Source organism: Rhinopithecus roxellana, chromosome 6 (genome assembly GCF_007565055.1).
Source record: "Rhinopithecus roxellana isolate Shanxi Qingling chromosome 6, ASM756505v1, whole genome shotgun sequence".
Classification (NCBI taxonomy): Eukaryota; Metazoa; Chordata; class Mammalia; order Primates; family Cercopithecidae; genus Rhinopithecus; species Rhinopithecus roxellana.
This window is the reverse complement of record NC_044554.1, coordinates 24,067,529-24,093,374: the sequence shown is the minus strand read 5'-3', so window position 1 is coordinate 24,093,374 and position 25,846 is coordinate 24,067,529. Positions and strand designations below refer to the sequence as shown.

Here is a 25,846-nt window from a genome sequence, read left to right as displayed (position 1 = left end):
TACATCCTAATCTGAGGGGAAAAGCCAAAGGCTTAGTTGGTGCTCTTAAAAATTCCAAAAATTTAAGCCACCTTTCAGAAATTAAATTATACACCAAAATATGTTCTGAGAATATAAAAGTCTTTTGAACTGTAAAAAGGATAAAAAGTCATAAAATAAAAAAAAAAAAGAATATCCAATTATAAACTTTTTTTTCATAAAACCTTTATTGTTTTTAATTCTTTACTAATTTGGTTCAGAAATTTTTAAACAAATTTAAGTGGCTGGAATTGTCTTTTTAAATTTAAATTTCATAAGAAAGAGAACCAAAATGTGCATTCTCTGACCAGATAGTGTGGGGCCTATTTATTCAAAATGTTTGATTCCACATGAGTTTCCTCCTTTTATTTATTACTTCCATAATGTGTTCTCTGTAATAAGTTAGCAATTCAAGGGCAACCAATCTGAAATCCATACCCTGAAAAACCATAGTACCGCAGGCCTGCCACCTGCAATGTTTTCTAGGTGGACCAGGGAAAGCAGACTAAGTACAAACTTCTGTGTAGAGCATGAACCAAGTATGATTTCAAGCAGGTAGTCTGCTAAGGTCAGGGTTAAAGTTCACAGAATAATCTGGAAATTATTCTCAGCTTGAATATCCCTTATGAGGCCTGAGAATACACCCTTTAATTAGAATACAATTTCCAAAGCAGCCACTCCCTTGACTTTCCAGAGCTCAGTTATTCTCAGCAAAGTAAAAACAGCCTTATTACACTGACAGCTAACAGTCCCCTATAAATTATGCCTTGAGTGTCCCGCAAAGACGGCAGCAGCCACCCGGCACAACGGAGACACGAGCTGCCAAGCCCCCACCACTTTCAAGAGTAAAGAAAAAGAAGTCACATTCGACCGCGTCTCTCTCCTTCACTTCTTGGGTATGCAAGCTGAGCTGCCCCATGGAAGCTTGGAAAATGTGTGGGTTGTGCATTTGAAAATGTTCCCACACCCAGCCAGCCTCATTTTTCTGATGATCCCTCTATTCAGCCAAACTCACACTACAGTGGGAACACTAACATCAATTCCGTGAGAGCCAGCTGTCTGCCTCTTCCACGGTGCTCAGAGAGCCACACAGGACTCCTGGAACGGGAGCCAGCCCGGGCCTGACTCAACACAGATGTTCCCCTCCTCCCATGAAGCTCTGAGCCAGAGTCTCCTTTTCCAGGGCCTATTGTTATTACAAAAGAGTTTCTGGGCCCCCAAAATGTGCGAGATGTTTAAGCAAGAGGAAAATACACATCTTTCTAACTTCAGAGTTCAGACAGACAGACATTAAATTACACAGAGATGGCCAGTGACTCTGTGAGGAAGGCCAAAGAAGGAAAGTCAGGCAGTTCTGAGAGTTTAGTATCAAAGGAGTTGGAATAGCAGAAGCTACCACAATACAAAACTTTCAAATGCTATCCAGAATTGAGTCAGTTTTAAAGATGATATAAAATGTTCCACTTCTGCAAATCCAGATATCAATTTTTTTCTGTTGATCCAACAAAGTAGACTTTGTCTAGAAAAGCATGACTGGGAAAATAACAAAAATTGAGTTTTTGAAATTTATAATCAAAATTCAGAGTCAGATTTCACCCACCAATATTTGGAAATGCTTGCCAGCTTATGTTTCAGGCAGGAGTGGCATTGCTATCTTTGGCCGGTATTTTTTGTATATCCATTCATCTGTCAGTTTTCCCAGCAGCCCTTTCAGAGGGGGGCTTAAATTTCTGTATCGCTTCATTCCTTCAGTGAATATTAGTAAGAAACTAGACAGTTGTTTCCTAATGTTCCAAAGTCCCATGGGACAGGGTACATCATTATCTCAATAAAGAAACTCATGCAATTTACAATATATTTGATTTGATACCCACTTAACCAATTAAACCATAGAGTAAATCATTTTAATTAATTCTTTTTAATGGTACGGATTCCATGACTAATATGAGCTTAACCAAATAATATAAACACATTTAACACATTAGCATGACTCTCCATATTCTTATTTAATACTGTTTTTTTTTTTTTTTTTTTTTTTTTGAGACAGAGTTTGCTCTGTTGCCCAGGCTGGAGTGCAGTGTTGCGATCTTGGCTCACAGCAAACTCCGCCCCCGCCGGGGTTCATACTATTCTCCTGCCTCAACCTCCCGAGTAGCTGAGACCACAGGCGCCCACCACCACGCCCAGTTAATTTTTTTGTATTTTTAGTAGAGATGGGGTTTCACAGTGTTCACCAGGAAGGTCTCGATCTCCTGACCTCGTGATCCACCCGCCTTGGACTCCCAAAGTGCTGGGATTACAGGCGTGAGCCACTGTGCCCGCCCTAGTGTTTATATTTTTTATTGTTGTTGTTCTAAGAAATCTTACTCACATTTTCCTAATGTGGGCCCTAGGAAAAGAGATAAAGGAAATAAACAAATTAAATGAAACACAAACTTAAAATTGTTACAACTGAAAAAACAAAGTGAGAAAACCATTTTGTTTCCCAACAGATAGAGGTAAAATTGTCTCTAGAACTTCTTCTAGTGCTCACTAACTCTGATTGCTAGGAAATCAGAGATAAAATAGGCCAGTTATTCCACAAAATCATGTGTCTCACAATAGCAGAGTCAATATTAGATAAAAGCTAATCAATATATGTTTTTGAGATAAATTTTTACTTGAAATAATGTTTATTTGATTCCTTGGATAAAGCTATATAAATCTTCCTCCTCACTAATTTCTGAGTCTCATTTCCTTCCTTCCTACTCCCTTCTCCAAGACCAAAGTGTATAAAAACCAAATGGTCCTAAAATTAACATAAAACATACTCATTTTTAGAGTTTTTGTTAGAAACCTGGAAATTTCCTTCAATAGTGTTTTTATTGTTGTTGTTTATTTTCTCCTAAGTTGGACTCTTCCTTCTTTTTTTCTAATTTTTTGTTTAGTTTTCAGTTAGAGACAGGCATTCTAGAGAGGAAAGAAATGTTCTAAGTTTCAAAGTAAGTGTAATGTAGAAGACAGTAAAGGGTCAATAGTATGAAATTATTTAAACTGAAGAAATAAGTTTTAAAAATAAAATAAACATTTGATCCCAGAAGTAAATTCTCCTCTACCCACTCTGAAAACCTGAGAAGGGAACATGGTAGTTTGGTTACTCTAAAGGGGAAATATCAAAAGATTTACTCTCTGTGCTCTTCCAGGTGTGGCCTAGCAGCAATATTTACACCTACGTGTTTGCTATGTCCAATAATTCATTGTATGGCAAATTCACCTTGAACACACCTAGGGGAACTTAGTGACCAGAACGTCAGCTCCAGGAGCTCGAGAGCAGAACCTCACATTGGATCAGCATTCTGATCAGCACCCAAAAGACATGGTATTGCAGGGCATTCAAAGAGTAACATGAAAATAGACCAAAGCTTTTGTATGCAATTTTAGGAAGAAGAATATCACAAAAAATTTTTAACCAACAGTGATAAAATATTAATCAAAAAAAAAAATTTAGAGTCAGTTAGCTAGGAGAAGAGAGACCACAGTAGCATTAATCTTTTAGCTCCACCATCTTTCTCTTGTTAGTTTCTCCATCCGCATATACTTAGAGTTGTTTGACTTCCACTTAGTTGCTACTCAAAAAGGAACTGAATTTTGACTAAATCTCTCTGAGAATAGAGTCCAACATTTACGGGTCAATTCTTCCTTTCTGAGGAAAGACAACACTGACAGCATTATGTATAACCTAGCTTTAGCTCTGCAATTTAAAATATGAATGCAACCACTTTTAGATAAACTCTGTTGATTTACGAATTTGTAGCAGAATTATCTGGGACAATTAACGAAGAATATATTATCATAGTCGTATCCCAAAATCACTCAAAGTTTTTTCTAAAAATACTTACTTCTGATGAGTTCACCATCTGAAGAATTTCCCCAAATGGACTGGTCTTGCATCTCTCCATGTGTGAAGTGGCTATTGGTAGCTTGAGTTATATCTTTCTCAGTATTGTCTTTATCACATTTTCCTGAATTAAAAAAGATACATTTAATATAATTGAATTTATATATTTTTCTCTTTTTTTAGTATATACATTTTTCTAAATGCTTCCAAGTCTGCCATAATGTAAGGATATAGAACAGGTCTATCTCTATTGACTGCTGCCTATGTTATTGACTCAGTAACAGGTATTTACTGAGCACCTACTATCAGCCTGACATTAAAGAATCAGAGATGTTCATGGTAAAAATAATCTGTTAAGTTTACAGTAAACAAGTAATTTTAATACAGCAAGTGATGTGCCATGATAGAGAAATGTGGAAACGTTACAGGAAGGATGAAAGTGAGTGAGTCCATGCATGTAGAGGGCTGATCAGCAGGGAAAGGAGTGAAAGAGAAGAAGCTCTGATGAGTGGTAGAGATGAAAAGTCAGCCCGCAGCTGAATGAGGAGAGACTCAGTAGTGAGGAGGTATAGAAAGCAACTACAGCATTCTCTCTCTAGAAAGTGAAGAAAGGCCGGGCGCGGTGGCTCAAGCCTGTAATCTCAGCACTTTGGGAGGCCGAGACGGCGGATCACGAGGTCAGCAGATCGAGACCATCCTGGCTAACACGGTGAAACCCCGTCTCTACTAAAAATACAAAACACTAGCCGGGCGAGGTGGCAGGCGCCTGTAGTCCCAGCTACTCAGGAGGCTGAGGCAGGAGAATGGCGTAAACCCGGGAGGCGGCGACTGCAGTGAGCTGAGATCCGGCCACTGCACTCCAGCCTGGGTGACAGAGCCAGACTCCGTCTCAAAAAAAAAAAAAAAAAAAAAAAAAAAAAAAAAAAAAAACAACAACAACAACAAAAGAAAGTGAAGAAAAAGTCAAGGACTGTGTAATGCATCCTCCGAGAAGGGGGTGTTTAGGAGGAGAGAATCGCAGGTGGGTTTATGGGTTCTCAGGGAGAAAACCAACATGTACGGAAACGTAAAGTCTTTGGGAAGCATAAGTCAAGCCAAAAGCAAACTGGCAATAAGGTAAAATGCATGCTATGAGAGGTCCAGATCACCAAAGAGGTTCAAAGGAAGCAAAAATACTCATCAGGATTCAGAGATCAAGAAAAGCACTGAGAAAAAGGTACATGTTGGATGGTCTTTACAAGATTAGTTGGATTTCCAAAAGTCCAGATGGGAGAAAGGTAGAAGAACAGCACAGGCAAACTCCAAAAGCAGACGTTTGGGTAAAGGTTCCAACTCTGGACTGTGAACGACTATGAGTAGAAAATTAGGAGAGAAGGCTGTGAAGGTTTGATTAGAGACATTGTGTGGATTTTATAATGCTAAGGTGAGAAATGTGGATGAAATTCAAAAGCAAGAAAAATAAGTCAAACTAGCCACTGAACCTTTATGAAATGCCTTATCAGAGCCACGCCTTAGGAAGATTAATAAACTTGTGCACACTTGTGATTCTCAGTTCTGGATGCACTTTAATTCACTTGGCTAGTTTTTTGTTTTGTTTTGTTTTGTTTTTGTTGTTTGTCTGTTTGTTTTGAAACAGAGTCTCCCGTTTGTTTGTTTGTTTGTTTGTTTGTTTGTTTTGAAACAGAGTCTCCCTCTGTCGCCCAGGCTCCGCCTGCCGGGTTCACGCCATTCTCCTGCCTCAGCCTCGCCAGCAGCTGGGACTACAGGTGCCTGCCACCATGCCCGGCTAATTTTTTTGTATTTTTAGTAGAGACGGGGTTTCACCATGTTAGCCAGGATGGTCTCGATCTCCTGGCTCGTGATCTGCCCTTCTCGGCCTCCCAAAGTGCTGGGATTACAGACGTGAGGCACTGCGCCAGGCCGCTTAACATGTTCCTGGGTACCAAAATCAAAGATTCTATTTCAACTGAGGGAGAAGAGGTTGAACTCAGATGATTCCATTGGAGTATGGATATATCTAAGAGGGAGAATACAGTAAGGGAAACTAAAAGAGAGACTTCGCAAAGCCCATATTGAAGTTGATAAGAGTATAATTAACTGGATAACAAGACAGAATAGAGAGTAAATGTGAGAAATTAACTAGAGGTTTGTAGAGATAATCAAGGAAGGTGGGGCTGGATATGACCAAGTTCTCAGTCTGGATTTGACTGGGAAAGCCTAAAAATCAGGAGACCAATTTATTCTTTTAGTAATATATATTTTTGCATAGTAGATGTTTAGGCATTGTGCTAGTTGATGAGGATACAATGAATTATGAAATGCTGCCCAGGCCTTCTTGGAGTTTACAGTGTAGTGAATGAATTAAGTATTGGACATTTGAATTTGCAAGTCAGAAAAAAGGTTATAGCTAGAAATAGTCATCTTTCTAAACTTGATTTCCAAAGCCATTCAAATTAATGAGCTCACTAAAAGAGCGAATATATTAAGAAATATCAAGAAGAGTACCAAGTACCAAGAAGAGTCCGTACAATTAGGAAGGAGTTAGAGAAGAAAAACTGCATGATGTTAAGCCATGGAAGCAAAGAAAGGAAAGAGATTCAAACAGAAGTTGTTAGTCAACCGTGTTAACATTTCCAGGGGAAGGAAAAAATTTCTGCACATGCAAAAATTTTTCATGTACCATGGGGATTTCACAACAATTAAAAAGTTCTGCCATGAAACAAATTTCAACACATAAAAATAGATGGACACCCACTTGGGACCAAGTCCAGAGGCTAAGGTCTCTGAAGCAAATGGGGTCTTAAATTCCAAGGATTTTTATAAACAAAACCATATTCAAATAGCAGTAAAATATAAATTGAAAATATACTAAACCAATATGTTCTAGATTTATGTAACATTTACTCAGCATTATCATAGAGAAATGTAATCTTCATGAGATATGTTAGTTTCAATTAAAATCTTTACTTTTTTAAACAACTCCAGAAATCTTTCCACTGCTACAGTCAACTCAAGGACATTCTGAGATTATCAATAAAAGAGATTTTTCATGGAAACTCACTAGTAGATATGAACTAGCTCATCAGCAGAGTCCTAAATACTTGCTGCCATTGTTATGTAGCTGACTGCCGCCAGGTGTCATGCTAGTAGGCTTGATTCAATTAGTAACTTTAATTGAAGCTGAATGAAATTAATTATATAATTTTGAGCTGTTCAAGTTTAATTCCATTAAAATTAATTCATGAAACCAAGGCATTATGAAGCATTGCTGACTAAAAGAAAATAGGTATGAATAAAGCCTCTAGACACACTTAACTCATATTTGAATCATGTCCAATATTCGAGTGCTAAACACAGACCCTCTCAACTCTCCATTGAATAAATGAAAATGCCATGTGGTCCGTATACACATAGATGTACAACTGTATAACCCACTCTAGGTAAAAAATAAAGTTCTTCCTGCTCTAAACTGTTATTAATGGACAATTTATCACATTTTTTTAAAAGTCTCCTTATCTGTGAAATTCTAGAATTAGGTGATTCCCAGTGTCCATCTCAGGTCAAAAAAGAAAAAAACTGTCATTCTCTGTCTGATTATATTCAGTAAATAATATGCAGTTACTATTAATTCACTATTCTCAGTCTATTCAACTTTGCTTCTCTTGAAAACTAAATGTCTTGGCTCAAAAGCTGGTCTCAGGGTTTTGCTGTGATCTGCAGCACTCAGCCCAAAGCAAGATTCAAAAAAAGGTTCCCAATAAAAATAATTTAAATTGACTGTTGCCAATTGTCCACTTGTATAAACTAAACTTCTGTGACCACTTGACTGTTCTGTGACTTTCAAATGTATGCATGTCATTTTATTAATATATTCTTACTATTTACTCATTTCAATGAGCTACCCATATGGCAGTCTCATAAATGGTGGGCAGTTACATATAACACTGAAGAAATGCTCTGAAGAGAGAGCAGGATTTATTGATAGATAATTGTAAGATGGGGACCATGATATCCAAACATGAAACCAACCTTACTAAAGCTTTCAATTGGTTGAGTCAGCCACTACTCATTACAATAACAAAATGGAAGTTTCTAGTAACCAATTTCTATTATCAAAGTAGATTTTTTGTGTTATTTCTGAAATGAGAAACAGAGAACTCAGCCCTGGTTTAATAAATTTCACTCTGTATAATGGAGGTTTGTAGTTGCAACTCAACTAGCAGGTAGGCCTGAAAGATAACCCATAGGTAGTCAGGTGATTTTGGTCACGTATGAAATCAGTCTGTACCTTTCTACAAGATTTCTATTTACATGTCCAACAGGCAGACATCTCCCCCACCCAAAGTAGCAATTTTCTCTTAAAAGGGGGCCTTCATTATCTCAACAATGCTGTCCTTCTAAGCCAATGGTCCTTTACTTTGGCTTGGGGTTAGAACCACTGTACAGCTCTTGAAACATAAACATGCACAGGCCCAACCTAAGAGATTTCAACTCAGGTGTGTGTGGGGCTGGGGGAGTGATGTCGTCATGATATATGGCCCGGCTTGAGGGGCACTATTCTAAGTCAACTCTTATCTTGTACTACACAACTATTTATATCAAAAAAAACTTAGGTATATCAAATATTGAGATACAGACTTTGATACTCATCCCCTTGTCACAGTATTCTAAGTACTAGAAAATAGATTTGTATCTAATCATTGAATTACTATAGAGGTATTTATTTCTGTCTCCATGTAAGGATAACTATTAAGAATACAAAATCTGGCTGGGCACGGTGGCTCACGCCTATAATCCCAGCATTTTGGGAGGCTGAGGCAGGTGGATCACCTGAGGTCAGGAGTTCGAGACTAGCCTGACCAACATGGTAAAACCCCGTCTCCACTAAATACAAAAAATTAGCTGGGCATGGTGGCGCATTCCTGTAATCTCAGCTACTTGGGGGCTGAGGCAGGAGAATCGCTTGAATCCAAGAAGACAGAGGTTGCAGTGAGCCAAGATCATGCCACTGCACTCCAGCCTGGGCAACAAGACCGAAACACCATCTCAAAAAATAAAAAAGAACGCGAAATCTGAATTATATATCATGCTAATCAATTCTACTAATAATGGGATAAAAGAAATATGTTTTAGATTTCAAAATAAAAATTGAAGATGCATTAAAAATAGTACTAGATCAAAGGATAGTTGAACACCACTGGCATCTACTTCCAAAGGTTAGCTCCTGAGCATCCTAGTATGTCTACTCTGGACAAACAAGTGACGAAGAACTACTTTTCTCTGGATGAGGAAAAAGGCTAGTTCCCTGGCAACAAATACTCTCACTGGGGAGACCAAACACACACACATAAACAATCAAGCAACTGCAAAACAGAAGGTAGTGACAACTGCTCCAACATAATTCTGGCTCAAAGGCTGACCAGCTGTGTGACTGGGACTCATTGTCTTCATCCTCTTCATTAGGAAATTAGAGCGTTAAACTGGATGAACGCAGAGGCCTTTCTGGCTCTAAAATTCTGCAAATCTGATTCTGCACAAGAGCTAAACAATAGAGCCAAAAGCTCATACACATGCAGAAGAGTGTTTAAAATGGAGTCAAGGAAATCATAGAAAAGCCATTGTAGGGCATTGGATTTGAATTAATTCTCAAAGAAAGTGACGAACATGAATTGAGTGAGAGTAAATGGAAAAAGTAAGGGTTCCAAATGATCAATTTAAATACAATATGTCCTACTCAGAAATGACTATCTTACAGAATCAATACCCTTTATCTTCCTGTTTCTAAAGAGGGGCATGAATGGTAAGAAACAATCTTCTCCAATCTCAATTCTTCCTGTTGAAGGAGAACGAAAAATATTCAGGTAAATAGAATTTCCGTTTAATTTAAAATTCTATAACACTTTACCTAGTTTGCATTATCTAAATTTAAAACTTGGTAGTTTTACTTGTCTACAACAGTTGGAGGATAAAATAATAAGATGGTGATTAGCAAGAGAGAAAAATCTAAGAACATTAAAAATAAATTAGAAAACAACATATAAAATATGATATATGCCACATAACAGCCACTCAACTAGTATGTGTTTGTTACATAAGTTTCAAAAAATAAAAATGTTTTCTTTGTTGAAAGAATAATCAATGTTTGGAATTACAGTACTAACAGTTTTCAAAGGACTTCAATATATAATATTTATTTGATCTTCAGAACCATCAACAGTGTAATAAAGAGAAAAACTTAGCCCAGTTTTACTGATGAGAAAACAGAGTCTCAGAGATAGATATTCAGTTGGAAACAGGAAGATAAAATCCAGAGTTGGAAAAGATCTGCAGCTCAGCTAGTTTCATATCCCACTCAATGTAGAAATGTCTACCGTAATATTCAGCCCTTCTCCAAAATTTCAGTGATTGCTACTTCACAAGGGGACACCTTGTATTCTTGGTCAGATTGGTGCATTGACAAGTTATTCTTTTTTTTTTTTTAACATAAATCTGCTATTAAGTCATTTATAACTATTCTTAGTTCTGCCCTTTGTAGGTAGGAATAGTAAGCTTTACCTTTTCTATAAGACAATTGTTCAAACTATTGAAGAGGGATATTTTTCCAACAATTTATAATCAAGCAATAATATTATCTCCATAACTGAATGCTTTTAACAAATAATATTATAGTAACAGAAAAACCTGAGAATGTTGCTTCAAATTTCTGTACATGCCACAGTTTTCAAAAAAATGGGGGCAATATTGCCACTGAAAAGTCCAAATACTTGAAGCCTTCCTGATGAAAAAAAGGATTCTCATTAGTGTCTCTGGGACAGAAGGACTCTCTCCTAATTTTACTCTGCACTAGAGAAGCAACTAAAAGCAAAGGATCTAAAATCAGGGTGCCTGCGTCCACCACTAATGATGTGGATCCTGGACAAGTTAATCTTTGTCAGTTTCTTCATCTTTAAATGGGAATAAAAACAGTCTCTATCTCGTAAGGTGGATGTGGAAATAAATGAAATCAAGCCAGGAAAGCACAGTGTCTGATATAGAATAAGAGCTCATTCACACTGGCTATTGTTATTCCATTAAGTGTTATTGCAATAAGCACCTTTTTAAAACATGCTATAAATAAATCATAAGGAGGCTGGTAAGGGCAGTATCCATTCAGTAATCTCTATATGAAAAACCAGACAATAAGTATGTTTCCAGACTGAATACAAGGAAAAGTATTGTTTCCTTTGAGTAGCTGTATGTTATTTTTTTCCTTATAGACAATGAAAAGTATATCCTCCAAAAGTTTTCTTTTGAGTGCACATCTACATACAAAATTGAATAACTGTGTTTGACCCCACAGCCTATACCTATACATTCTGATTTCCCCAGGCTTAGGTTTCCTAGTCTACTTATATTTACCGTTATTCTGTTTTAATGCTTTTTAAAAATATTCCTATAAGCCACCTCAAATATTCTACTGAACCAGGCAGAAGTGTGTGTAAACTCACAAACCAAAAAAACAAAAACAAAAAAGAAAAATACATTTTCTACTTGTTATCCATACTTTATTTGCTTACTTCAAGAAAGACTAATATAAATTATGTTCCTTGGCAGGAATCTTTATAAAACCTCATAAAACTTAATCAGGGTAAAATATACTTCTATTCTTATAAAAAGGAGTATAACTAGCTCTCTTTGTGTTTAAATTTTGAGACTTTTGCATGTTAGCTCTCATACACTTCCATTAAATATTTGATGATAATCTATGACAGAGCATTTGTAATCTGCATATTATATATAGTTATTGCTGATATGCAATCTATATTCATACCTCCCTTATCTATAACAAACTTGCTTTAAACAATTTCATATTTACTCTTCCATTAAAATGCCAGCATTATTACAGATGATTGATACGTATTCTAGTTCATGAAATTTCAAGTAATCTGAGACTAAAATCTCTGGGAAAAGTAACCAAAAAAAAAAAACTAGGTCTGTATTTTCCCCGCAGTTCAGAATAATGTGGAAATTCTGCAAATGTTTCCCAACTGTAACCTTTAAAAAACCAAAGATAAGGCAGCTTTCAGGAAGACCTCCGGCTCTGGAATTTTACTTCTTCACTGATCCAAAAAAAAAAGCCCTCAAGCTTAATGACCTTTAAGGAACATTGCAAAACCAACCTGCTTTGCCTAACATTCTAAAATGGATTAAAATCGCATTGTCCGAAAATACACGTTAAGATAACCAAAGCATTTAAACAGATGAGTGAATGAACATATGCATAAATTTCAAGACTTTGCAAACACAAGGAAGTTATATAATTATACACTATAAATGTTTGTTGAGTAAGTCAAATGCTTAAATCAACGTAATTTAATTAATTCATTGTTATCAGTATTTTGAAAAATAAGAAGACTTCTGAGCAAGATCTAAAATATATTCCTTTGAAGGGCTTCTTATGTATTTGGAAGCATATGGTATATTTAGACCCAAAAGAATGGTGGGCAAATTATACTGACTCAATCACTTTATAGGTTTGGGGTAGGTAAAAGGAATGGAATATGTACAAACAAAATTGGAAAACAAATTACAAAATTATATGAAAATCCAATTGAGTATAAATATGCAAAGAAATAGGTACAAAGTGCAGCAATCATTTAACATACATCTCAATAAATCAGTGCTCTAAATTCATGAAGGGAGAAGGAAGAATTGTGTGCTTTCCACTCAAGAAAATAAGCGCTTGGGACCGGGCGCGCTGACTCACGCCTGTAATCCCAGCACTTTAGGACGCCGAGGCGGGTGGATCACGAGGTCAGGAAAAGGCGACCATCCCTGGCTAACATAGTGAAACCCCGTCTCTACTAAAAATACAAAAAAAAAAAAATAGCCGGGCGTGGTTGCGGGCGCCTGTAGACCCAGCTACTTGAGAGGCTGAGGCCGGAGAATGGCTTGAACCCGGAAGGCGGAGGTTGCAGTGAGTGGAGATCGCGCCACTGCACTCCAGCCTGGGCGACGGAGGGAGACTCCCTCTGAGAAAAAAAAAAAGAAAAGAAAAGAATCCCTTGGATAACAGCAATCTGATATGAGGACCCAGGACACATCTCAGTCATCTTAGTCTCTTGCACCTTTTACATCTAAACTTACTTTTCGTCACTCTAAGAATAAATTTTTAGGATGATTGACCGTGAGGCACAGCAAACTCCTTCCTTCTTACATACAGGTTCAGTTATGTTTACTCAGCCAAACAATATGTTCATACTAAAGCCAAACATTCATGGGCTTATGAAATCTGGAGTTAAATGGGCTCTCAGAGGCCCCTCTGACAACCTGATAAAATAAATTCAGACGAAAACATTCGACATTCAACATTCTCAAGAATAGGCCAAGGACTGTAGGTATGAATACTTACAGGGATAGAGAAATGGCCTCAGAAAATAGCTTACTCCACTTCTGGTATTTTAATTATTCAGACCATCCTCACATTTGGCTAAAATCTACTTCCCTAAAATTTTCACTGATTCATCGTATTTTGCTTTTTGCAAAATCAAACAAAGTAAAAAAAAAACAAAGTCTAATCTTCTCTCCATTTGACAGTGCCATATTAGAAAGTATCTTATGTTCCTCTGTCTTCTCTGTGCTAAATATGCCCAGTTCATTCAATGGTTTTTCAGAGGCATCACATTCTAATCACTCTTATAGGCACAATAGCCTTCTTAATCTTGTCTAGAAAACTATCATGTCCATCTGTGACAGACTGGATTAAGAAAATGTGGCACATATACACCATGGAATACTATGCAGCCATAAAAAAGGATGAGTTTGCGTCCTTTGTAGGGACATGGGTGCAGCTGGAAACCATCATTCTTAGCAAACTATCACAAGAACAGAAAACCAAACACCGCATGTTCTCACTCATAGGTGGGAACTGAACGATGACATCACTTGGACTCGGGAAGGGGAACATCACACACCGGGGCCTATCATGGGGAGGGGGGAGGGGGGAGGGATTGCATTGGGAGTTATACCTGATATAAATGATGAATTGATGGGTGCTGACGAGTTGATGGGTGCAGCACACCAACATGGTACAAGTATACATATGTAACAAACCTGCACGTTATGCACATGTACCCTAGAACTTAAAGAATAATAAAAAAAAAAAAAAAAAAAGAAAGAAATTGTCTGATTGCCAAAATCCAGAGACACCATATCTATAGCAGGTACCTTAACTGGCAGTCTATTAACTCCATTATAAAAAGGAATGGAGGCTGGGCACAGTGGCTCACGCCTGTAATCCCAGCACTTTGGGAGGCCGAGGTGGGAGGATCACAAGGTCAGGAGTTCAAGACCAGCCTGACTAACATGGTGAAACCCTGTCTCTACTGAAAATACAAAAATTAGCTGGGCGCAGTGGTGCACGCCTGTAATCCCAGCCACTCAAGAGGCTGAGGCAAGAGACTTGCTTGAACCTGGGAGGCGGAGGTTGCAGTGAGCCAAGATCACGCCATTGCACTCCAGCCTGGGTGACAGAGTGACACTCCATCTCAAAAGAAAAAAGAAGGAATGGAAGATTCACACCCATCTTTAGTCTTTCAGCATAGTAACTTGCATATGCACCACAGTTTAAAAACCTTTCTGTTACCTCTCAGTTACACAGAGTTATTTTATCAAGAACACTTTTAGTCTCAAGCTCTCTAGTTAAGCAATGAACTCTTACTTGGCACTATTACAAGAATGAAGGCTAGTGGAAATCAAAAGTGAATCAAAGGGGGTTGTTTAATCTGTAAGAGCATTTCAGCGTTATGATTTGAGTCTGATCTTGAAATAAATAAATAGATGACAGAGAAGAGTTTTTCAAATAGTGGCAAATGCACAAATAAGATAATTGTAAGTGAATTTGAAGTATATTGAAATTAATTTCTGGGACTTCAGAATGGTAGATATAGAACTGAAATCAGAAGGTGTGTCCTCTCAATTTTCATAAAGGCCCAAATCAGGAACTTCTTATAAACTTCAGTAACTCAGCCTCTCAATTTCTGGGCCCTCCCCACCCTTGCTGTGGAGGAATGAGTTCTTTGGATTCTCCTCGAAGACCACAACCTATATTCTTCTGGCTCTACCATCTTTGCAGTCTCATCAACTTCTACAGTTTCAGTAAACTTCAGGAAGATAACTTGTAGATCCATTATCCTAGCCCTGACACCTATCCTGAGCTACAGATTTGAAGTTTTAACTCTACATAAATATATCTTTAGCAACTCAGACTCAAAATTTCCCAAAAATCATCAACACTTTTCTTCTCTTCCTGCCTGTTTCCGTAACTGTTGCCTGTGTCTTAGTTAATAGTAGTCACAGAATCACCTTCAACTCTTTATTTTCTTTTTATGTCGCCTATTCCAAAATAATCAGTTACCAGATTCTGCTAGTAATAATTCCCCAATTTCTTGCAAATCTATACTTTCTTTTCCACACCCACTACCAGTGCCTCAGTCTCTTTACCCTCCAATCAAAAATACTTCCTAACACCAAGATTAAATATGTTACTCCTTAGCTGATGTACGAATTATATCCATTTTGCATATTGATGAAAAACTGATATAGTTATTTGAACATTGTGTATATTTTATGTTGTAAACTCCCATACTTTCTCATGCCTAATAATTTTATCTTGTATCCCCATGAGAAGTAAATAGTACAACCCGTCAGATCTTATGTTTTGCTTGGATAATGAAAGAAATAAGAACTATGTTTATAAAGACCCAAAAGCAGTGTCTACGTTTACAAACACCAGAAAGATCAGGCTGATTTGCCATGAAAAAGAGTAGGAGGACAATGCCTCGGAGTGGCAAAAGTAAAGAGAGGAAGCTGGTTCCTTCATACTCTGCCACCTAGTTTCAGAGAGCCTGTCACCCGCTCGACCACAAGGTACCTTAGTTTCAAGGCTCAACCCAGCATAATACTCACCAAAAAACCCTACAAACTGTGTATTCTTTAACTATGGTCACTAGCAGTCCAAATTAGACAAAACTGATTCCTTCTCGCCATCCTGAAATCCTCTCTCAAACTCTAAATTTACCTGCTCCAAGATGATACCAGTCAGTTGGCATCTGGCCATAAATTAATCTGTCACGTGGCTGTTATTCTAATCTTGAATCGATATTTCAGTAAGAGATTGCAATTTAATTTAGTAAACATTTGTGTCTCATCCTCTCTCATCCTGTTGAGAAATTCCTTGCAGACAAAACTATACATTCTTAATCTTCACAGCACCTTGTAGGCACACCGAAAAGTATTTGTGGGCAGGGTTTTCCCATTCAAATCTCTCAATAGCAAAATACATGTGCTAGCATAAAAATTAATTTCAGACTTTGTTCCTGAAACTAATTGGGCATAAAAGCACATGTATATGAATCATCTCACTTGAGATCATGTGGGTGTGAATCTGAAAACAGAAGTAGACTGTAAGTAAAAACCACAAACGAAATTAAATTCATGTTAAAATAACTCTTCTCATAGTTTCTACTTAGCAAACCCTAAGTGATTAGAAGAAGAATCTATAAAATATAACTAGACTTTAAAAACTTAAGGTTAAAAAGCTTTCCTCCTTCAGGACATGTAGGCTAATGTAAAAAGAAGATATTAAAAGTTTAAGTAACTTCAGTAAAGTTACTGGAAAGACAAAGAGAGAGGGAGAGGGAGGAGGAAAAGGGGAGGGAGGGAGAGAGATCAAGTATCCAAAATACTGGTGCATACACATAGCACTGTTTAAGACAGAAGGGCGGCAGCATCTTTCTTTGATCTACTCTAATGAATCACTGTAGTTAAACTGTCCAAAATCTAGAATCTAGTCAGTACATAATATATTCTCTTAATAAAAACCGAATACTTTGAGAAGTAGAAACATGGAAACCACTTGATTTATCCTCTGCCTTTGTACAGAAGAATACTTACATTGTCTCAGAAAGATAATCTGGTTGAATTTTTTTATCTGTTTCATGTGTTGTTGTTCTAAATAACTTTGTATTTGCAAATGGCCTAACTTTAGATTGTGTCAATTGAAGTTTCCTTGTTATCCCCAAACCTTTTATTATTATAGAAATATAATCCAGTAAAATACTTGTACACTGTTATTAGGCCTTGTTTCCATGAAATCATCTCAACAAGATCCAGGAAACGAGGTTCAAAGAAACAGGAAAAGCCTTTACACACCCAAAAATTCCACAGTTTCCCTCATAGCCCTGTAAAGGTCACTCAATCATATATGTTAAATCCTTGTAAGTGAACTGACCAAACAAAGCAACAGCCATAATTTTTTATCGCCAGAGGTCTTAGTCTGTCAATCGCATTTCTGGTCTCTGGATTATCTTCCCAGCCTGGAATATAAGACGAGTTAACATAAACACACTCTTCCCACACATGCGTGATACACATCCCTTGTCATCCTCTCATCACTCCCACCCTGCCAACCTCTAACCGTATGCTAACTGCAAAATCCATTCTATCTGTTTCCCTTCCCAAGCTCCTGCATGCTCCTTGGCTGAGAAAGACAACCAACCATGCTGATCACTTCCAGTAAGAATTCATGCCATTCAGTCCTAGTTAATCTCTTTGTGTTACCCAGCAGGCATTTTATTTGCCGCAGATTGACTACCTCTTTAATTCTTCCCTCTTCCAAATCTTTTCCAGACATCTCAGATTTCTTGATTCATCCTAACCTCCTTTGCTCTCAGAAATTGTTGCCATTTACTTTGCCGGGATATAGGCCCTCAATATTTATTTTGATATCAAATTTTGTCTAGATTATCACCTATCCTTTTCTCCCACCTCCATCTCAAAGAGGAATATTCCCAACTTTCCAAAGACTGGTCTCTTCATCCCATTCTTTCCTAGAATTTTTATCTTTCCCTTACAAATACCTACTGCACCACTTCCTCCTTCCTCTATTTCCTTTCTTCAATTTCTCTCTATCTTCTGGCTTTCTTCTCATTAGTGCACAGTGAATGTACTCAATCCACCCATCCAAGCAAGAGAAGTCTTCCATGCACCCTGTTTCTCCTTAAACAAACCAAAACTCTTTTCATCTTTTGTATCCACCAAATATCCAATGCTCCTGTGACTAAGAAGACTCAACAGCTCTTCCTAGGTTTCCACTCAGGCTCCAAAGCAAACTTATTAATTACCTTAAATTTCTACTTCTCCACCATCTCCCATATAAAATATTTTGCCCAACCACCGGCCAGCCACGGTGGCTCACACCTGAAATCCAGAACTTTGGGAGGCTGTGCGGCAGGCGGATCACAAGGTCAGGAGTTTGAGACCAACCTGGCCAACATAGTGAAACTCATCTCTACTAAAAAATACAACAAATTAGCCAGGTGTGGTGGCACGCAACTGTAGTCCCAGCTACCCAGGAGGCTGAGGCAGAAGAATCGCTTGAACCTGGGAGATGGAGGTTGCAGTGAGCCGAGATCACACCACTACACTCCAGCCTGGGCAACAGGGTAAGACTCCATCTCAAAATAGATAGATACACAGATAGATAGATAGATAGATAGATAGATAGATAGATAGATAGATAGACATCTATATCTATATCTTTTACCCAATCATATCAGTTCATCAAAATGTGCACACTGTGCTTGGTCTCAGGAGTTTCAAAGATGAATAAGTAAAAATCTATTCCCTCAGCGGTTCTCACAGCTAAGTAAAGCTCTATCCTACTTTTGCTATTGTTCTTAAATCAATTTCCTCAATTTTACTCCTGCTAATGCCAAGTCCTCTAATCTTTTGTCAGCCTATTATAATCACTGCCTCCACTCTTGCTTCTTCCTCCAAAATCATTCTATGAACTGTCACCAGAACAGTTTTCCTAAAAACACCAGTGAGTCCTGTCCTTTTCTTCTTAAGAAAATTCAGTGGTCACCAACTCCTACAGAAGGGATATGCAAGCTCCTCAGCAAGAGAATCAGGGCCCTCCTGAACTGACTTTAGCCTACCTTGTTCTGTGCCCCTTCATACAGCCCATACAATGGTCTTGGTGAAGTACCCAATATTCTGTAATCATCTCCCCCAAGATTTCTTTGCTACCAGGTATCTCCACAGAGCTGAGTCCTACAACTATGCTATACTTCCTGGTCCAACTCAAATCAAAACTTTTCTTGAGGATTTTCCGAATCCCCTACTAGAGACATTTTCTCTCACCCAGGTTCTGCCGTCACACTTTCTTTGTGCCTCTACTATGGCACTGATTTCCTTAATATGCCAGCCACAGGCTCAGCATGTACCATGCTATTCCTTAGAACTTTTTTTTTCACAGTTCTCAACTAAAACAGGTCAACCTCTCCAAATGCTTTCTTAAATTTACAGATATATCTTCTTTAACCACTTCCTTCCTCCCTTTTTAGTTTTTTCCCAGTTACATCCTTCTCTTACTCATTTAGTTCTTTTTTTAACAAAGGGAAAATGAATATGCCCAGCTGATAAGGCCTCCACTTGTATAACTGAAATCATAGAATGTACATTAGGTCCTTTAGACATAAAAAATTAGAAGTATAAGTTAAAAGATCCATTTTCTAAATTGAAAATGTTCCCAAATCCTCTTTCAAATCTACGTCTTTCTATATTCTTCTGATTAAGCCTGTCCTTCCTCAAGCAACTGTATTCAAAAAGTGTTTTAAACCAATTTCTATTCAGTTTAATTTTATTCTTGGTTATTTGTATTTGCTGCCAGTTTTATAATAGTATGTTTTCTGTGAGTTATTATAGGCAGACACAATTTAATAAAACTTAATTCTAACAATCTTATGACATTTATTAGGGAACTAAATATAATTTATCACTCTGTTTCTATGAGAAAGTAGAATCCAGGTTCCAAAAGTCCAATTTACAATGGAACACAACTCATGCGAAAACTGGAGACTTCTTTCCTTGTTTTGCCATATGTTGGAGTCTCCAAAGTGTAGGATAGCAAGAATATCTGCTGAGATAGTAAAATAAATATTAAAATTCTATTTATTTAGTCTGTTATTCTTTTTAAATTTTACTTTTGCATTTCTTTTATAATGTTCAAAATGTATTTTTATTATAGTACATATAATTATGAAAAAAATAAGCTTTTTTGAGGATGACTATGCAGCAGTATTTTGAGGATGAATTGAAGCATACGATAAAAATCTTGGAGAGGATCATTAGAGAGTTTACATGGAGTGATAATAATTTAAACTTTGGAACTTCAAAAGGTGAACTTTTAAAAAGCTTTCTGAAGCCTTTCCCTCCAAAAAAAAAAAAAGAAAGAAAAAAAGAAAAAAAAAAAAAGACTGTTTTTAAAAGTCTACCAATATAACACATCTTTTCAGAGATTAAAGCCTATAAAACAATGGTTCTCAACTGGAGTTAAGAAGCACCTGAAGCTTGATTAAAATGCAGATTCTTGGCTCTTACATCCAGAGATCCTAATTCTATAAGTCTGGGATGAAGCCAAAAACATCAGTTGCCTCAAGGATAGCAGGGTTTCTCAATCTCAACATTACTGTTGATTCTTTCTTGTAAAGGCTGTCCTATCCTATGCATTACAGAATGTTCAGAAGTGCCCCTGACCTCCACTCACTAGATGCTAGTAGCACCCCCATTATGACCATCAAACATGCCTCCAGATACCGCCAAATGTTTCCTGAAGAACAAAATTGTCCCCAGTAGAGAACCAGGATTAGAAACTGTTCAAAGATGACACATTTTGTGAAATGCCATCCTTAATCAAAAGGATAAAATAATATGATAAAAATAGGAGAATACAGATATGTACAAGTATACATTATGTACACTGAAATAAACTGGCTTCCCAAAAAGAAAATCTGATTAGCCTCTATAAGCTACTGACAACTCATCTAAGCTTCTAAGTCAAAGCTCTTCTTATGTAATTTCAACTTGATTTTCTCCCCAGCTTCTATTTTAGATTATTTTTAATTAACTTCACTGGCATTTTGCATCCTGCTAAGAGAAGTCCGCCTAATAGTCTCAGAGGACTCTCCCACGAGAGAAGAGTGCATTAAATCACACATTATCACATTAAAGTATATTCCAGCACTCAGAGTCCAACGGTCTACATCTTGGCAAATGTAATGTGGTGGGGGTTGGGGGAAAGATACAGGGATGGGAACAAGCTCAAGTGATTCATGATATCCCAAGCCTGTTGTCAATGAATCCAGCCCTATAAAAAAGTTGAACTGACTCTCTACTTCAACTGCATTTATCACAATGGCATACAATTTATGTTATAATTTGTGCTTCCACCCTGATTTCTTGCCACTGACTGCATATGAGACCTTGGGCAAGTCACTTAAATTCTTTGGACACCCTTTCCCTTATCTAAAAAATGAGCAGACTGGATTAAATTATTTCTAAAGATCTCTCTAGTTACAAATCTCAAACTTATGAAAGAAGCAATTAATTCAAAGGCTCTTTGGATTATAGGAGTTCTAGTAACTATTGCACCAAAGGTCAAATACCTACATTTTCAATGTTGTTTTATAACACAAATTTTAAAATACTTAATCAACACAGGACAAATGGCAATTAGAGGGACCACATAAACAAGATCCATTCTCTCTTAAAATAAAATTAAGTATAATTCAAATGGCTTTTCACCTATCAAGACATGTATACAAGTACTTTGCATGAGAAAGTAAATCAATATTTCACAAGGTAGTCACAAATAAGAATATAGCTTTAAATTACATGTTTACTTTCTATTTTCTGTAAGAGAGATCACCAATCAGCTGCTCAGAGGCCACATCCAGCCTACAGTTGTGGTGGTTTGTTTGGCCTGGACAAAATTTGTTTAATTAGTTGCAAATTCTTAAAAATGGAGAGATGATACATACAAATCTGGATTTCCAGTATCACTTGAAATATCTGAAGATATTAACCCACTTGGCAACAATTAGCTAAAACTGAGGAATGTTGTTTCCTGATCCATGAGCTCTCCAGTTCCCTAAACTCCCCATTGCTCCATACTGTTTGACATCTATCCTGGTTCTTTCTTACAGCCTGGAGCATGTAAGCTTGTGTCCCTGCTCTGTAACTATTTTCAAAACACATGGGAAAGTTTTGTAATGCTTTTTAATGCTTTCAAAACAATAGAAAAGCTTGCAGAACCACAGCAAAAAGGCAGAAATTTTAAGGAGGGAGAGTATGCGTTTAATATAGACAACCTTTCTAATTCTTAATGTTAATACTAGAATGGGCTGCACTACAGGTTTTTTTAACAAAACACCTAAAAGGATATAGAACTGAATTTTAGACTTGACGTGGAGTTCAGATTAGAGAATCCCTAAAATTACTTTCAACTGTAATGTTCCATGCCTTTGGTTAACAGTATGGATAGCTCATCACAATATAGTACAGTAATAAATGTAGAGCCTGTAAATGTCATTATTAACCTATATATGTATATTTAACTTTGCAGAGATAGACTTGATCATATCCTTCATGTTCCTGAAATAATTTTTTTTCTGTTAATTTGTATTTAAAATTCCACTTTTCTTACTGACTTTAATATAAAGAATTTAAAAATTGGGTTTCTATTAACTAAGCAGCCATATCCTACTGAAGAATTATTAGGCTGTTCTTCAGAAAGGATGACAAAGAATCCAAGGACAGAAGCAAGAGGATAAAAGAACTTGAGAAAGGGCTTAAGAGTAGAGTGGCCTTCGAGCAAAGCTTCTTCACAAATGTCTTTATCAATAAAACCAACCTAACCAAGCTTCCCTTGAAGCTTTCCTCTACCCATTTGCTCCAAGAATTTCTTTCTTTAAATACACCTTATGAGATCGCCTGTTTAAAATACAGTATTTTAACAAGATTCTGCAGATTCTCTTTTTAAAAATCAACTTTATGTTTAAATTAAATTGATCCCCATTTAAAGAAAGTTTTCAATCAAAGTTAAACTAATAATAATTTTTAAAAATGTCTAACTATGTTGCTAAAGCTAAGGCAATTTTCAGGTAAAATATAACCCAAGAGTTTCTACACTGATAATGTGTGTTGTACCCAACAAATGTGCTACTTCAGGCCATTCTAGATGCTCTGGTTCTTAAGGTCAGATCACATGACACAATCCAGCATTCTAATGCACAGATACAAGTACCACTGCACATTCTCCCAGATGATTTTAAAAATGCAAACTATTAAAGTTGGATATTGTAGATATTAGCTATTTCCAAATCAAATTATTTTCCTTGGGTGTTTGATGTTGATTTTTGACATAAGCCTAGTTTAACAATAGTGATTAGCAGCTCAAGTGTGAGCATAAACAGCCCATCAATGAGTCGATATGACTACTAACAGCATGCCTAATGACAGGAAAATGATTGTGCTGACAATACAATGTGGAGAACATGGGCTGCTTCTGAGAAAACATATGTTTATCATTCTAGTGCTCTGATTTTCTGCAGTTAATCATTTTTATTTTCTCTGTTTAGAAAACGGAGTCACTCATTTAGAGGCAAAAAATAATGATAAATATAATTCAGTTTAACAGCCCTGGGTACCAGAACATTTTAATTTAACCACAGACGTTTTCTGCTTTTACCTATTGTGGCTTGAAAGTTAACTCCTTTCCCAATTTTGCTGCCTTAAAAAAGTCTCCCTAAGATTCACTACATTAGTACTAGAAGTGAGAAATAAAGCTATCAGATATGCCTAAAATCAAGGGTATAGGGTAGGTTTTTGAGAACTGGAAAAATTACTTAGTTCTGATAGATCAGTGACAGAATTATTTAGCTCAAAACCATCCTTAGAGTAAAATGCATTAGAAGTTTAAGAACTTTCCTCTCTGTCACCAATGGAAACCTGAAGTATATTGCCTTCAAGAGAAGAAAAGTTCAACTCGTTTAGAAGTTTGTTATGGAAGTTTCCCAGACGCAAGAGTATTTTATAGGCTGTGTGTGTTTACACTTTGGAAGAACACAAAGAAGCTAATTCATTCTTGGAAAGTGTTTCTTATAAACCTTGTTTATTTCAAAACAAACCAGTTACTGAAAACATGCATAAGCCATTCCAAAGCTATTGGTCACAGAAAACAGAATTATCAACTGGGTCGTAGAGGAGCCAACAAGAAACAGAAAGATGAAACGGAGTGAGTGCATGCTTGTTCAGAGGGCTGGGGCAGTCCTGGACCTGCTGAAGAGACCTAGAGGAGAAGTGCTTCAGAACCTACACATTGAGTCTTAGGCCCAAACATGCATATGCTTAAGAAAGAAGCAATCCTGTCATCCTGTTTCTTCGCAACCAAAGGAAGGGGGAGTGGAGGGACCAACGGATCCCGCCCTCTTACCCGGTTGTTGATCTAGGGAAAGGATCCTTAAGAACTTGCCTGAGTAACGCGAACTGTGCAAAAGTTCTCAACTATGAGGTGGGAGCCCCTCCTCACGGCACTCCACCTACCCCCATCCGTACACGTGTGAGCAAACTGAAAAAGGCAACAACGACAAAGAAGCTTGCCACTGGCAAGCGCGCACTCACCCTGGGCTGTGGAGCCCAGCCGGCCGCCGCCCGCCTCGGCCGCGCGCTGCGGCCCCGCGGGCCCGGGAGCGAGGGTTTCGCCCGCGCCGGACATGGGCCGCTCCGCCAAGCCCGCGCCGCGCCGCTGCCGCCTAGCTCGCCGCCCCGCAGGGCGCCCGGAGGAAGGGCTGTGAGGTGCTGGGTGCAGGGAACTGACTGCTTCTGGCGAAAAAATGTACAAAAATTTTTTAAAAAAATGTTTTTAGAGAAGAGCACACCACCCCTACGGGACGTTCCCTCCGCCTCCACTTCCCTCCCTCAAACTCCACCCCGGGGAAGTTTTGATTTGAAACTAGCGAGGAAAACTGTTACAACGCAAGTTGACAGCTGCGGGGTCCCCGGGGTCCGAGGTGGACCAAGCGGGGAGGGGCTGGAAAGAGAGATCGGGTTTGGGAGAAGCCCGGGGATAAGGATCAAACCCCTCCTCTTCCCAGCCCGGAGACGACCACCTACCTCCGCATCCCCCCCAATCGCTCCAAGCCCCTTCCTCCGCCGCCTCCTCTTCCGCCTCGGAAAGTTAGCGAGGCTCCGGCAGCGGCCGCATTTTCGCCCCGGTGGCCTGACGACGGCGGCGGCCGCCCCTGCGCGTCCCTCCCGCCTCCCTCCGGCTCAGCCCAGACGCCGCAGTGGCGGCAACTGCGGCAGCGGTGGCGGCTCTGACTCCGCGCACTCCGCCCCCTCTTTCCAGCCAGCTCACTCCAGCCGGCTCCCCTGCAAGGGGGCCTTCCCCCTCTCTGCCTCTCTTTCCCCCCTTCCACTCCTACACTCCTACACTCCTGAAACACTTCTCCCTCTGTTGCTCCTTTTCATCACATCCGGATCGGGGAGGCCTCGAACTCTCGGCTGGAGGCCCCGAGGCTGAGGGCGGCGCGACCCGGGCTCGGCCGAGCGATCCCTAGCGCCCTGCGCTGTCTGGGTCAGGAGGCCAGAGCCGGCCTGGGCTGGCGCGGGCTCCCCACCCGGGCGCTGCGCCCTCCCGGGGCTGGGAAAGAGGAGTGAATGGGCAGGTCCCTGGCTGCCCAGACGTCTCCCCACCCCGTCCAAAAAGTCACCTCATCCTTTCTCCTTACTCCTGCCCCAAGACAGACGGAGGCTTTGGGAATATCCTGAAGAAAACCTTTAGGGTGGACAAGGAGAAACGAAAACACTATTACAGTATCGAACTTTCCTGGTGGGATAGACGAAGTGTGTGTTTGAAACCTTGACCCGTGGGTTGAACGTTTACTCACTTCATCTCTGGCTTCTAAATTACTCTTCGGTCAAACAGGGTTCCTGATCAGGTAAAACCAGTTGCAGCTGCACGAATCCGCTGGAGGAATCCAGGCAAACAAGATTGGCACCCTTGTGGATGCCCTGGTACTGGCCCCAGCCTGGCCTATGGCAAGCTGAATGCCTCACTGGATCAGTGGT

At 38.7% G+C, this 25,846-nt stretch overlaps 1 protein-coding gene across 3 annotated transcripts in view; it reads right to left on the bottom strand.

The window, feature by feature from the left end:
- MDFIC (MyoD family inhibitor domain containing) overlaps positions 1 to 25,504 on the bottom strand; it is a 93,399-nt gene extending 67,895 nt beyond the window's left edge. For 2 of the 3 annotated variants that reach the window (XM_030933040.1, XM_010361420.2), the window contains exons 1-3: positions 24,890 to 25,504; positions 24,398 to 24,598; positions 3,897 to 4,019 (exon numbers count right to left, since the gene is read on the bottom strand). In XM_030933040.1, coding sequence (XP_030788900.1) covers positions 3,897 to 4,019; positions 24,398 to 24,491 — 217 coding nt within the window. In that variant the 5' untranslated portion in view covers positions 24,492 to 24,598; positions 24,890 to 25,504. The remainder of the gene's footprint in view (positions 1 to 3,896; positions 4,020 to 24,397; positions 24,599 to 24,889) is intronic. The other variant, XM_030933039.1, reaches the window with a different exon arrangement.
- Positions 25,505 to 25,846: the final 342 nt, after the last annotated feature.